The sequence below is a fragment of the Equus przewalskii genome, chromosome 10 (assembly GCF_037783145.1).
Source record: "Equus przewalskii isolate Varuska chromosome 10, EquPr2, whole genome shotgun sequence".
Taxonomy (NCBI): domain Eukaryota; kingdom Metazoa; phylum Chordata; class Mammalia; order Perissodactyla; family Equidae; genus Equus; species Equus przewalskii.
In genome coordinates, this window is record NC_091840.1 from 16396123 (window position 1) to 16411473 (window position 15351).

Here is a 15351-nt window from a genome sequence, read left to right on the forward strand (position 1 = left end):
CTGTTGAACTGAATGCCTTGTCATGGATGGAAGCCAGCATTACCTAACTTGACCACCACCTCTGTTTATGAGACAGATCCAGCTGACTTGTAACTATTCCTTAAAGTCACATCCACCCTCACCGAGTATGTTCAAAAACACTCACCACAAGGTCTGCAAAAAATAAATCTGGTTGTCTTTAATATGTGCTGACTATTGGTGAATTAAGCATATAGCAACCCACAGAAACTACTTTGAAGGGAACAGTGACGAGTTAGTTATATTATTTCATCCATCCCTTACCTTGTTCCAGAAAGGATTTAAAGTAGGGGTTTAAGAATCAGTTGCGGGGCTGGCCCCGTGGCCGAGTAGTTGGGTTTGCGCGCTCTGCTTCGGCGGCCCAGGGTTTCTCTGGTCCGAATCCTGGGCACGGACATGGCACTGCTCACCGGGCCATGCTGAAGTGGCATCCTGCATACCACAGCTAGAAGGACCCACAACTAAAATATATGCAGCTGTGTACTGGGGGGCTTTGGGGAGAAAAAGAAAAAATTAAAAAATCTTTAAAAAAAAAAGAATCAGTTGCTTGACTTTAACGACCCCTCAGTAACTTAGTCCATATATGACCTCTGTGGGTTTAGATACTTTACTAAGGTGGACTTTCCATCGGGTGGACGTTGAAACCCCGGATTGTTAATGAGCTTGGCCAGTTACTTGTGGAAATCCCAGCTTTTGCTCACAGTGCAGCAACCTGCTCGGACACCAGGGATTCCCCCATTTCAGGGTGTTCAAATAGTGTAAAACCTAATAACTAGATATGGCTCCCAAATCACATATATTTGCTACATATTCCTTCCTGCGCTTGACTCACCTTTAATGAACTGGCTCAAATTGAAGCCCTTAGAAACTTCCTGTTTACACTATTCCTGCTACATCCTAAAATAACGCTACGGGTTCGTATGCACCAAATTAGCAGGGCCTTTACAGGTCCATGTGCTGGCAGCAGGAGAGGAGGGTTAAACCCACCCTGAGTTGTTTTGATGCTACTCCTTTCAGTGGTTGGGTGGGCCCCTTTTGAGAAAACAAGAAATAAACATCTATTTGGCATATTACATGCTATTTCAGAATCTGGTAACTGGTACATAATTATATGCCATCGCAGAATTTGGCTCTGTTTCTTCAAGGGTGTTCATGCTACATTGCTTTCTTTTCTTTCTTTTGGTCAAACGTGTTTATGTAATTTGAGGCAGAATTTAGCCATTAATGTTCACTGGAAAGCTGGAGAGAAAGATTACACTTGCCATTTCAGGATGATTTTCCATAATCTATCAAATGTGTTCAAACAGGTTTCATTTCATGTCACTTATTCTTCCTGATTCTTTTAAGTGCAGATCAAACAGCTGAACACGTCCATATAAACTTATTCAGGACGTGACAGGTGACTATACCAGGTGGTGAGGGCTTAGGAAACATCCACTCAGGGGGTTGAGGGAATGGAGATAATTCAACTTCCCTTCCCATGGGATTCACCTCTGAAGAGCGTGTTTCTCTACTCTTCACAGCTAACACAGGAAAATAAACTCATTTGATGGGAATAGCATGTCAAACTGTTTTTATACCTTTGATTTCTTAACCTCTCAAAACTAGTGAACTTTAATAATGTCACTGATGATAATTAAATCCCCAAACTCTGGATTATGCATGTTAGGACAGAGAACAGCAGCGAAAACTAACCAATCGAAGGCAGTGGTAACTCCCACTTCTCAAAATGCTTGTGGGGTTCAAGTAACGGTACCATTGACAGAGGCCATTGTTGATCGTGTAGAGTTGGGTTGTAGCTATAGTTAGAATGTTTTTTTATACCAGAATTATTGGGGTAGGAAGTGTTCCTGTGGTATGTGGCTTCTTAAGGCACCAGGAGCCTGGATGATGACAAGAAGGAGGGGACTGATAAGAAATGAAAGAAACTTTGAGCATCCCTGTGGATTCAGAATACTGTAATGCCTGAGAAAAAGCAGTTTACAGAGGGGCCCTGAGTGACTGACAACAGGATCTGCTCAGTTGGCTGTAGGGGTTTAGGACAACGGGCCTAGGAATCAGACTTCTACTTCTGGGGCAGAAAAACAAGGATGAACCGTAGGCCTGGACAGAAAGATTCTTTCTTCTTCCATGACCAAGATCAGAGTCACATTACTTGGCAAAGGCTGACTTTAGAAATAGAAGTAAATCAAGAAATGGGATGGGAAGCAACAATTAAAAGCCTAGTAATGATACTGATGATGGTGATGGTGATGACAGTGAGTACCTCTGCTAAGCATCTTACTAACAGTGCCTCGTGCTCTCCCAACAACCTTGCAGCACAGGGACATGGCCGTCTTAAGATGAGGGGAGTCAGATCATTGAGGCTAGTCAGCTGGCCCGAGGTCACGATGCTAGAAAGTGGCAGAGGGGGGTTTGTCATGTTTACCAGTATTGAGTTACAGTGAGTCACAAGACCCACGTCATCCCCCACAGGCATACGTGCACATTCTGTGTTCTGCCCCCACAGTGGTAGCTTCTGCTCGGAAGGCAGCCTGACTGCATGTGCTGTAGTCAGAAGGATGGGCTTGGGAGGTAGAGAGGCAGGGGTCTGGGGGCAGCAACACTAAGGAGGAGAGAAGGAGGAAGCCCTGAGTCTCCCCAGAAGGGAGCAATAAGAAGTTACCTGAAGCCTTCAATTTCATGACCGCCCTCAGCCAGTTTTGTCACATGAACAGAAACTTATTTATAGCAATCTAGCTCTAGGCACTTGAAACTGAAGGGGAATATTTTTAGAGTTCCAGGGTATGGGGAGCTCCTGGTGATGATGAATTACGAATCCATTCCTCCTCCTCATCCTATGGATTTCACACTCCTCTGCCCCTGTCACTTCGGGAACCCCAAAGTAGAAGTGACATCAGCATCAACAACAGTGAGAACTCATTCACATTTACCAATAAGAAGAAAACTAGCCCCTGTGGGGAGTATGACCAGGTTCTTGCTGTTTCCAGGACTGGAAGCCTGGACTTGGCTCTGTCCTGTGTTCCCTTTCCTCAGCAAAGCTATGCCTTGGAGAGGATCCACATTTGATTTACACAGAAAGATTGCTTGGCTGTCTCAAAATAAAAGTCAGAAAGTACCTACCTTGCTACTGGTTTGTTCCCCTGCTTCTCTATGAGAAGAGGCATAAGGAAACAGGGGGAAAAACTTTTTTCAACGTTGCAAACCATTCTATTCCTCCTCCCCTTTTGGTAAAGAAATATTTAAGTCACATGCATTCTTGGAGAGAATTTTCAAAAAACACTCAGCCCACAAAAATTCTGTTCATCCCACAAAGTCGGCCTGGGTCCTGCGTGCATTCGCTAACTCTGGCTCCTCCACTTCCAGTCCGTCAGCATTTTCTTCTTGCGCCTTTAATGCCAGCAGGTTAGGATAACACAGACATCTGCCGCTTCAGGAAACACCACGCCCCACCGGGGCTCGTCCTGAACAGGAGCTTGATCAGAAGTCATTGTAAAAGGAACAGGAAAAAAGAGGCCCACTTTTAGTTGAACTTCACTAAGCTTTCCAACTGACTTTCTAAGGGTTTACCTTTGTTTATTATTTGGTGTTTGCTTGTTTGATTTATTCTTTATAGTTACTGTCCAGTATTTTTTGGGTTTTCTTGTTTAAATTATGCGTTAAAACAAACACTGCCCGGTACTTATTACAATGGCTTACTATCTATATGGCATAGTTTTTGAAAATAAGATTAACTGTGGGACAGAAAAAAAAAACCCCACACCATTTTGGAGTGCTCTCCCTTTCCAAGCAAGGTGGGATGAAACAGCACCTCTTTCCTGGGAATCCAGAACTCCACCTGCTGCAGGTGACCACCTGGCCACTGTGATGAGCCCGGAGGCCAATGCTTCCCCTGCAATTCAGTTGTGAAACGCACCGTAACTGACTCTGTTCCCAGTGCCAAGTGGGAAATGTTTTCTTAATATCAGGTCATTTCTATTCTTAACCTTGGAGTATATTAGGCTTTCCCCCTGGCGTGAAATTCTGGCAAGTCCTTCTACATCAAGGAAGGAGATGCATTTGCTGACAGAGGGAAAAATGCTGAAGGAACCTGTCCTTTCTCATCCCAGCCAGGAAGGGAGAAATTTCAGGTCTCGTTTAGAAACAATATTGTTGATCTTTATGCTGTATTTCCTGAGTATGACAGTGGGTAATTTGGCTCTGGCAGGGCAAAGTTGATTCCAACCACTGGATCCATACAAATGCTCTGAGAAGTATAAGTATTTTGGAGTATCTAAAATATCATTTGAAACCCCCACAGCACATGATATCCTTGGGTTTGTTCAGTCTCAATACTGGAGGAGAAATATTTTGATATTAGATTTTATTTTAAAAAATGGAAAATCATTTTTGTTGGTCGTTTTATTTCTAATTTTTGCGTTTGGGGATTGATATTTCCCTCCAAAACAAAAATGCAGTTCAACTAACATTGAATGCCCTAAATGCCAGATGCTGGGGGATTCAAAAGATAAGAGGTGGTCCTTACCCTCGGAGTTCTTACTGATCAGCAGGAGAAACAGGCTCAAAAACAGAACAACTAAATGCAGTAGGAAAAAATTGCATGATTCAAGATCTGTATGTATAAAGGAGTATGAATTCAGCCCAGGGAAGAGTAGTGAGTCAGGGAAACTACAGCGAAGAGATGCTGTGAGCTGGTTTAGATCAGCAAAAGACATTCCAAGTGGAAGGAACACCATGTGCTAAGCTCTCATGTCTGAGAATTCCTATCCTATAACTGGGGTGCAATCCTAGGGAATAGAGTGGAGTGGAGGCGAATATGAGGGAGGAGCTATGAAGAGAATGAGAAAGGGCGGAGCAGTGAATACAGTGCATTAGGTACTACCTTTCTATCTAGGCAGTTGTCGGGTAAATCCCTGACAATGTGCCTCTTAGTATTTATTAAAGCGATAACTAACATTTTTGACCTGGCATTTTGGGCAAAGGGAAAACACTGGGAGATGTACACCATGTAGTTCGTGTTCCTCACAATAGGAATTAAGCATCAGGTTACCAAAGCTAGTTGTAGATCTAAGATAAAGAAAGATTTTTTGTTCTCCAGGCTTGTCTGAGACGCCAGGAATGCAGAAGAGACTCAAATGAGAAGAAACGGGATCAACTTGGGGGGCAAGAGACAACTTTTGAGAGATCTAGGTTTTCAAGTGGGTCATCTTCCAAACAGGTACTTAGACCTTTGGGAGAGATTATCCTGATGCCGTGTGTGTGAGAGTGTGTGTGTGAGTGTGTGTGTGGAGGGGGGGGGGTGTGGGGGGGGTGGGTGTGTATGTTACTTAGGGAAAAGCTGATGTTGAAGAATCCTAAAGGTCAGGGAAGGGAGCAACGGGGTCAGGAGCTCCCATTCTGGGTACCACGCCGGCCACTCCTCTTTTATGTGACCTTCCCTCTTCACCCTGCTTGGGCCTCACTCTTCTTTCCTATAGTCTAACCCATTGCATTGTTGAGTCTAGTTTTTATTTTAAATGAATAGAGTAAAATGCAGTAATAACTGAATCATACAACTAGCAATTGTTCAAATATTTTGTCTAGGATGATAATAAATAAGACCAATATAATATAGTTCAATGATGATAATCGTATTAGGTACCATTATCTGAGTGCTTACAACATTCCAGCACTATGCTGAGCACTTTATACATATTAGCTTATTTAAGTCTCATAAATCGACACATATTTGCCTCATTTTACAGATGAGAAAACTGAGCCTTAGAAAAGTAACTTTCCCTAAGGTTTCTCAGCCAGCATGTGCTAGAGTAGGGATTCCATTCCAGGCAGCCTGACCCCAGAGAGGGTGCTCACTGAGCTAGACAACCATATTTCATGTTTAAGATTTCATCTGCTTAAGAATTTTACTTAACCTGTGTAAGCACCAAATACCACAAGCTGCATTCAACACCGGTTGTTAGCATGGTGAATTGATTTAAGATGAGTAATGTGCCTTTTATGAATTCTTATTTAATATTTCATGCCTGAAATACACTCTCGAGGATGGGTTCTCTCTACGCTATCTGTGGTGTGGATCCCTGAGATAGATCCGGGATACCTGATATCAATCAAGTTCTTCTTGGGATTTCTTCTTTAATCTAGGATGTTCACGCTGCGGTTATTTAATGTTCAAAGAACACCTTAAAACGGCATGATTGATGTTTATGGATGCAGATGTAGCCGTGGGAGAGATCTCCAGTCGCTATTAAGGAACATAAAATCACACGAGAAAATATTTCACCTAGAGTCTGAAGGTGAAAAAGACCATCTTACAATATTGGCAGCACCGAGAACACGTGGCTTCGATCTTTTCCTGTTACTCAAGGACTAAATAGAATACCTGCTGCTGATTAAACTCAGGGAGTGAGGTTAATCCAAAAATTAAACCTAGTTTGGCCAGAACAACACATTTTTGGCATTAAGATAATTTCTCACATTTTTGCACTTAGAAACAAAAATCAAGGACAGATAAAAAATGTGATGTCATTTCAGTCAAAAGTAGCATGTAGCAATCTTCCTAGATTGGAATTACTAAACAAATGGGCAGCTGAGTTCTTCGGTTTTCATGCAGTCTCACGTGCGTACTCACGGCCATTTTGTGTGGCAATACTCATGCATTTGGGATTCTCTAGGACTTGAAGTTTTCATGCTCCTCTCCACAAACTTTGTCTGGGGGACAAGCTGGTGACAGATTCCTGTAGTTTTCTTCTTCCTGCTATAAAAATTATTCATTCTTTAAATCATCATTGCAAAACACTCAGACCACATTTTAAAAAGGACATAGTTGTATATGTAAAAGTAATTATGGAATAAAGACAAAAATATGTGGCAAAATGCGTAAAACTGGCAATTTCTTTTCAAAAATATAAGGACAGGATTTTTTGTTTGCACTATGTCACCCTACCTCAGTATGTCAGAGAACTCAAAACAACATTACTTGTCTAATCTTAATTTTTTCCTGGAAACGATACCCCAAGGGTTTGGGCCTTGACTGTACAAGTGCCTTCCAGCTTGCATCTTCTCTATCAAGAACAGTAACAAAACTGGAATTTTCCACAGTGGAATTCACTTCTGCTTTGCTCTCTGTGTTACAGATATTCTTTGGGGGGTACTGGAGGATTTGCCTCTGGATACAAAAACCCAGGGAGGGCAGGTGAGAGGAAATGTCACTGAAGGCATCGCCCTCAATAGCCATCTGACTTGTGTGCTCATAATGCCCACCCCTCCTGGCTCAGTCCTCCGACTTTTGCATGGTATGAATGAAGCCGGAGATTCCTTAGGAGACTCAAACCAGATTCCAAAATCTTCAGTCCCCAGGATCTGGGTTGCTTTGGAGATTTCCCCTCCTAGATTTGGACCCCTACCCAAATTTCTATGAAAATCTGGTCGTTCTTCAACCTTTATTGTCTGGGCCTGCCCTGCTGTATCTTGAATCCTAAGGGAATGCAGAAGTTATTGAACCTCTTTCTACAGGGTCCTCAATGCCAGGGAGGTCCTGAAGCTGGTCTCCCAGAGGAGGCTGTGAATAAGAATGCCGACACCTCCCAAAGGAGAACTCAGGCCAGACTGATCCAATTTCCAGAGCTCAGTGTATTGAATGTCACATCAGGCACTAGAGTTACGAAAGATCCTCAGTCCATCAGAAAGGGGCAGGAGAAAGACACAGCTCAGTGAGACGGTGTAAACCCAGCCAAAGCCCTCCTCCCTAGGAGAACATTCCTCTGGGTAATTTCCTTCTAGAGATCGCTGTGGCTGAAAATTCTAAGGAACATTTCGGCTCGGATTTGTGAAGGCAAGTTCATTCTCTGATTGAGTGGGTAGAATGAAAGTGGATTGCTTAATCCGTGGACATTTTTCCACTGTACAGTCACTATGTGAAGCATGGCATCACTGAACTTTGACGCTTGTATTGCAGTTTCCATCACTTGTTCATTCCTTAACCCAGTCTCAGATTGTCACAGTTTTGATGGGCCTGGAACAAGGGAGGCATTTGCTCTCAAGGAACAGATCCAGCATTGTTGTCATTTCCAGACACCTGTCTAGAAGGGGGCAGACGCCCAAATGCACAGTTAACGCGGTGGCCACTCCATCATGGCACAGCCTCCTTGCTACCCCCAGTGGCTTTAACCACTGTTAGGCAGAGGTTGTGCTAAATCTAAGTCCGGGATAAAGCAATAACAATCAAGCCTGTGCTGAGATGTTCTTAAAGCAATACCTCCTAAATACATTTAAGTTAGTCATGTGACACAGTAGAAAGAACACTTATTGTCGAGGGCCAGCTCTGTCCCTCATTACAGTGTGAATTCAGGCAAACCACTTTGCTTCTAAGCACTTCAATTTCCCATCAAGGAAGTACTTATTATGCTTATCTCGTGGGATCATTGTGAGAAGGAGTGAGACTCTGAAGTGTCCTACTAACGTTAGATTACACTATAAATTGCCTTGCTGTCCGTCTATTCTTGCAAATGATGCTCCAGCAGATATCAGTAGAGGAGCAGGTTCTGAAGCTTCTAGAAAACCTTCTTTCACTTCAGTGAGGTCCCAGACCACATTTCCAAAAGCCAACCTAATGTAGCAACTTAATTTTAGACCCTTTCAAAGTTATATACAACCTTGTGAACCGTTTAATCAGATTAGAATTTAACAGGGAAATAAACAGCAGTCTACATAAACCAAAGTCAGATGATTTAATGGACTAAAAGCACAGCAGTTTCTCGATATAAGGAGGAAACAGCGTCCTTCCTTCACAAGCTGCCCTGGGACAGCTGCTGGTCTAGAGGGGCCTGCTGTGATTGACAGGGGCACCAGGATATTTCAGCCTCTCAAACCTTTACAGAGAAAGGACAGGAGCCCTGACTTCCCTACAGAAGTTGATGAAAATGATTCGCCCAGGACTTGGGGCGGGGCGGGGCGGGCAGCAACCTTTTATGAAGAAAATCCCTTCTCATCTTCCAAAATCCTGTATCCTTGCTGGAAGGGACACTGTTCCAAAGGCACAGAGCTCAAGGACTGAGGACACGTCACTGCATTTACTTCCATTTACTTCACTGGCAAAGAAGGTGGAGATCAGCTCTCAGTTTTTCAAGAGCACCATTTGCTCTGCTAACAGGAGTAGGATTATTCCTTTCACCATCAGCAGCCAAGCAACTAAATATTTAGATTCCAGGTCACAAGGACCCAACCTTACATTGGAAGGAGGCATAGGCAGTTAACCTGACTCCGGCAGCAGCTGGCTCTGCCTCAGGCCTGGCTGGCTGGGATGTTTACATCAGTGAGATCACTCAAAATCGCCCAGGAAGCCAGGTAAGCTTAAGAGTGAAGGCGGTTACCCAACACAAACATTTTAATTGTTTTGTCCATAATAATCTGCACAAACTTTGGAGGTTAAAATAAAAAATAAAGCCTTTTCAAGTAACCTGCAGTGGTTTAAAAAGTCAGAATGTCCATCTGTACCTGAGGGCAGCAGAAGTCTAAAACTGTGCTGTCCAATACAGTGGCCACTAGTCACGTGGGGCAATTTAACTTTAAATTTGAATTAATTAAAATTAAATGAAAAATTCAGTTCCGTAGTCTCACTGGCCACATTTCATATGCGCAGCAGCCACATGCAGTCCGTGGCTGCCTCACTGTGCCACGCAGATATAGAACATTTCCATCATGGCAGGAAGTTCTATAGGACAGCGCAACTCCAGACTGTGGTCAAATCCAAAAGGCAAAACAAGACCCCATGGGCCAGAAAGGGATTTTGTTTCCCAGAAACTGGCCCTGCATAATCCACAATTCAGTGCTTTGCATACTGCAGCTCCTTGCAAATGTCAGCTCTCCGATGGTGATTCAGCTGTCCGTGAAGGCTGTCTCCATTTGCATTTTGTGTTTTTCTATGACCTGGTATATTTGCATGACTCCTTTCATTACCTATTTATTCAGCCTACCCTGCCTGTGAAACCTTCAGCTTCTACTCTTTCAAATGGCTCTCGGAGAGTTGTTCTCCCATTAATCTGTCAATGTCAACCTACCAACACCCTTAACGGTGTCATGAAAGCAGCCACAGCTTAGCACATGGCATGTGCGCTCCGTGAGTCACGCTTTTAATTTTCTCTAACTTCTACTTGTCCATTGTCGGATTCCTTGTGGGTTGGGCCGCCTGTCTTTCTGGCCCCAGGCAGTTGTGTGCGGACGAGGCAGGTCACACATGTGCTCACCAGTTCTAACTGCCAGAGGGCCCCACCCTGGGAGGCCGTGAGTCATCTCTAACACCTGGTGTGGTGTTTGTCACAGCCGCCCTCTTGACTCCAGCTCAGACTCTGCACCCTCGAGGTGCACCTGAGTAATAACGCAGCTCTGCGCATGGCATCTCAAGCCTGAAATGTCATGGAGAGGGAATGTGCAGCCCACGGTTTGACGATGGAGGATCTGTGGGAATTTTCATTTGAGCTTCTTTTCCATTTTAGCTGTTGATCTGTTCACCGTGGCACGTCCCACGAGCGCCTCACACTCAAGATGTTCAATGCATCATCTGCTCCCCTCAAACTGGTTCCTCGACTGAATTGATTTCTCCTCAAGCCAGAACTCTGGAAATTATCTTAGACTCCTCCTCTTTCTGCTCTCCTCACAGTTCACGGCAATCAGACCCCGGAGCCGGACTGTCTTATCTCCTCTCTCTTGAACCTGTCCACCAGCGCCTCCCTTTGCAGGGCCCTGTGGGGTTTTTTGCCTGAATTGTTGTAGGATTCATTTCCCCCGTCATTTTGCCTTTCCCTCACCCCTTCCAGCAAGTCTTCCAGGCTGCACAAAGAGTGATCCCTCTAGAAGCAAATTGGATCATGTTACTCCACTACTAAAAATTTTTTAGTGGTTCCCCATTGTCTTTGAGACCAAGTTCAAATATCTTAGCAAGGTGCTCAAGGCCCTTGATCTTCCCTGGGAAGAGTTTCCAGAGCTTCTCCTGGAGGTCAGGTGACTGTCCTGGTCCCTTCTTTGTATTCCCGTAACACCCTCTAAGCTCAAGTCAGCCTTGAGGTCCATCTTCCTGTCTGCCTCCTCCCATAGTCTGGGAGCTGCTTAAGAGCAGGTGCTGTTTATTGTTGTACTTCCAATGTCAACCGCATAACAGGAGCTCAATGAATGTTTCAGGGATGTGTGTATGTTGAAGTCATAGTGATACAGCCGTAACAGCCAGAATAGGAATTCTCACCCTGAGTGCGAGAAGAAAGGGGATACTGTTACTCGGAGTGGAGAATGCTCCCTGACCTGGCTTGAAATTATTGAGAGACAGGGAGTTTGGCGAGGCTGCCAATGTGCAGTGGCCAATTTGGGCTTGAAGGTTAGTCAGTTACAATCAACCGTTTGGAAACCTCCACACTGGTGGTGACCAGAGTAACCAGCTAAAGAGAGTGTTCTTTTCCTGGCATACCACTCTACAAAGGGACAGATGGCTTCCTTAAAGCTCTGGGTAAGAGCTTTTGTCACAATTAGGCAAGAACACAAAGATATAAGAATGGCTGGGTTGCAGCTCTCCACGAACAGAGGAAAGTCCGAACAGCCGAAAGCTGACCCAGGGCTCACTTGTACTTTGTAACAGAGATCATCTTGTGGTTGAATATTCTTCCAGATAACTCACCAGACTGAACTGGATATTTCTTTTACGATTAGATTATAGATTGATTGGAATACCTGGTGTGGATGCCCCTCTGTGGGCAAACCAAGGTGCCAGAGAGCCTTTAACAGCATTAATGGAGCAAAGCCAGCAATGCTTCATTTCTCCTTCATTTCTGTGCTTTGTCTGAATTCCACTAGGTAATTTTAAAATAGGCCATGGCAGTAAAATGGGGCAACTGTCAGTTTAAATTGCCGCTGCTTCCAGAATGTTGTCGTGCCTTTTTCAGCAGATAAGCAAGACAACCTAGAGTCAGTCCTTCCACCTGGGTGATTCTGCCACGCGGCTGGGTGATACAAACACCAATTGTTATCCCAGCTCAGTGAAATTGTCGGCGCGAGAATTGGTGGCCTCTGACCCAAAGAGTTCCCTGTGTTAATTGGACTCAGTAGCTCAGAAATTGCATGAGGGAAGATTATAATAAAGTGGCTTTTCCTCATTTTATGTAGTGCTATGTATTTCGGTTTACTACATTTTATTAAAATCTCCCCGTTAAAAAATGGTTTTAATTTTTAAAACCAAAAAAACTTGTTAAAAACCAATTAAAATTCAGATGTCAAAATTTTAAATTAAAAAATTTTAAGTTTTTTCAGTTGCAAAATATTACTCAGGTGCATACCTGCATTAAACCTAATTTATAATATAATTTATAACATACAACATGTCATTCTAAAACCTTCTTTTGGTTTGTTTTTATGTTGCTTTATTCATTAAGGAATTATAAATCGCTTGTGTCCAAGACATTGTGTCAGGTTCTGTGGGGAGATAGTAATGAATAAAACATGCGAGCCCCAACCCTTGCCTGGTTCACAGTGCTGGTGAAATAAGATGTTACGTGAATGCCCACAGTTCGAGACAGTATCTGATGAGTGTAACAAGAAGGCAAAGGGGAAACTGGGAAGGTTTCATAAAGGATACAGATTTTCTGCTGGATCTTAAGGCATCGTGGATCAGAGGGCAGGATCTGGGGAGCTGGAAGTGGGGATGGGGAGCTGAGGTAGGGTGGACATTACAGGTGGAAGGAAGAACCTAAGTCAAGGAAAGATGGGCTCATTTGGGAAGGGGTGAGCCATCCAGTATCCTTGCAGCACGGGAAATGTGCATCAGGCCTCTTTTCAGTTTCCCTCCCTAGGGGGCGCTGTTCATATCCCTCGTGCACCCCTTCCTCAGGCTCAGAAGGTGGAGTGGGGTGGGGGGCCCCATGCTGCTCCCAGACCACTGCCCCCCAGGCTCTGTTAGAAGCGCTAGTCCGCTGAATCTCGTGCTGTTTTATTCCACCGTCCTTGCCCTCCTCATCCACCTCAGTCTCCTGGCCACTCGCCCTTATTCAGTGAAGACTGGCAGTGGCTTGGTCTCTGTCCATCCCATCTCCTGATCTCCTGCCACAATTTGAGATGACTTCAGCATCCACCTGGATAATCCCGCCACACCCTGGCTTCTCAGTTCCAGATGCATCGTAAGTGGCCTCCTCCATTCCATTCTACCACCCTCCATCAGGGCACATCCTAGACTGTGTCATCAACCAAAAGGACTCCAACTCCAAAACTGCCCAATCCTTACCAGCCTCCCAGCTCTCCTGCTCAACCACCTCTACGACGACATGTTTTCCTCCTCTTAGGAACCTCTGGCCCTTTGTTCCTCTCCCTTTGCCCTCTCATTGCCCCTCTGTACTGACTTTCCCTTCCTAAGCAGCCTAGGTTCTGTGCTTGATCCTCTTAATAACTCCCTTACCCTTAGTCTTTTTTTCACATCTCTCTGGCAAAATCTCACCCATCTGTGGTCTCTGGACCCACAACCCAGGCCACTGGCTGCTTATGGAGAAAAATCACCCAACTTTGAAAAATGGTTCCATTGAAAGGTCACAGCCACCAACCTCCTGGAACTCCTTAATACTGCCCAGTTGCTCTGGTCAACTCTCTCTTCCACTTCAAATCTTCTTCCCTTTCCCCAATCTTCAATCCCTCCTCTCTTCTGCCCTACACCGTAGTGGTCCTCCGGTGGAAGCTTCCTCAGCTCACTGCTGCCCAGCCCACCCACTTGCTTCCTTCCGCACCACCCTCCCCTCATTCCCACTCTCCACCTGTCCTTAGGAGCCCCCTCTTGCTCTCCTCAGGACCATTCCTCCGTCCGTCATCCTTCCCCTGCTTGCATCTCTGACTCTCAGAGCACTCCCCTCAGCATTTAATCATGATCTGAGGTCTCCTACCAAAAAAAACCCAGAACAGCCCTTGATCCCACATCCCTTCCTCTTGTTTCTTCTCCTTCACAGCCAAAGTTCTCAGAAGAATTATTTACACTGACTGACTCCATTTCCCCACCTCCTACTCACTCCTCAACCCACTCCAATCTGGCTTCCACACTCGTCATTCCGCAGAAACGGCTCTTCGTCAGATGACTTCCAAATCTCTGAATGCGGCAGGTCTCTTCCAGTCCTCACCGCGCTTGACCTCTCAGCAGCTCTGACTCGCCCAGCTACTCCATCCTCAAAACACTGCATCCCTGAGCCTCTGCAAAGCCACATTCTTCTCCTGATTTCCTCCCTTGTGTCTGAGGCAGCTCCTCATTCTCTGCTTCTCATCCTCCTCCACTCAGGCTCTGAGTCCTGGAATTCCTCGAGGCTTGGCTCTCTTCTCACTCTACACTTGGGGGTTTTGTCCTATTTTTGTATCACAGACCTCTTTGGCAATATGGTGAACTCTCTAGATCCTCTTCTCAGAATAATATTTTCAAATGCATAAAATAAGATACATAGGATTTCAAAGGAAACACTTTTATTGATTTAGTCGTCAAAACATTTTTAGAAATCTCATTAGGTAATATACATGCTTCTTTATTAACACATTAAATAACAAGTGATAGGCGTAAAGGGTATTTTGAGACATCCGCAACTAATTTAATGAAATGTGAAAATATCTGTGATTTCTACTGGTGACAAAATCACAGGTCCTGCTAATACTTCTGTGGTTTGTTGCCTGCATTTGTAAATGAAAGATATGCTTAAATTTCAGTTAGATGTTAGTAGAAATAACGATGTAATTTTTTTCCCATCCAAGTTCATGCCCCACCCCCAAAAAGGTCTCCTCTGTACATTCTCCTTAGGTTATGTCCTCAAGATTTTAACTGCCAAAGTCAAGATATTATTTGCCAACGACAAATCTACCTTTCCAACCCAAATCCCACTTTTGATCTCCAGGTCTGAATATCCAACTGTTTACTCAATATCTCTACTGGAATGTCTCAGAGACACCTCAAACCCAACAGGCTTAATGCTAAAGTTCCCAACCTGGCCCTTCTTTCTTCCTTTGTGTGGTATTTCTCTCCTCCTTACCCTCATAATCAATTCATTACCAAGTCCTATTGATTTTACTTCTCCACTATCTGTCTGATCCATCTGTGTGTTCTTCTCTGCTAACCCAGTTAAGTTACTGCAGAGGCCTCCGAACAAGTCTTCACACTTCCGCTCCTGCCCCAAATCCCACTTTCCACACCACAAGTGGAGTGATATTAAGTGGAACTCAGATGGATCACTTTACTTGCTTTCTTAAACCCCTTCTGTGCCTTTCTGTGACTTTTAGAATGGGGACCCAAATCCATCATGTAGCCAGCAAAGCCCTGCAGGAGCTGCTCTATGCTTCATC

General features: G+C 44.4%; 1 protein-coding gene across 17 annotated transcripts in view; it reads left to right on the forward strand.

Annotated features, from left to right (window-relative positions):
• MARCHF10 (membrane associated ring-CH-type finger 10) overlaps positions 1–15351 on the forward strand; it is a 199788-nt gene that overhangs the window by 130231 nt on the left and 54206 nt on the right. For all 17 annotated transcript variants that reach the window (XM_070561709.1, XM_070561712.1, XM_070561714.1 and 14 more), the window contains one exon: positions 5117–5236. In XM_070561709.1, the coding sequence (XP_070417810.1) occupies positions 5117–5236 (120 nt within the window). The remainder of the gene's footprint in view (positions 1–5116; positions 5237–15351) is intronic.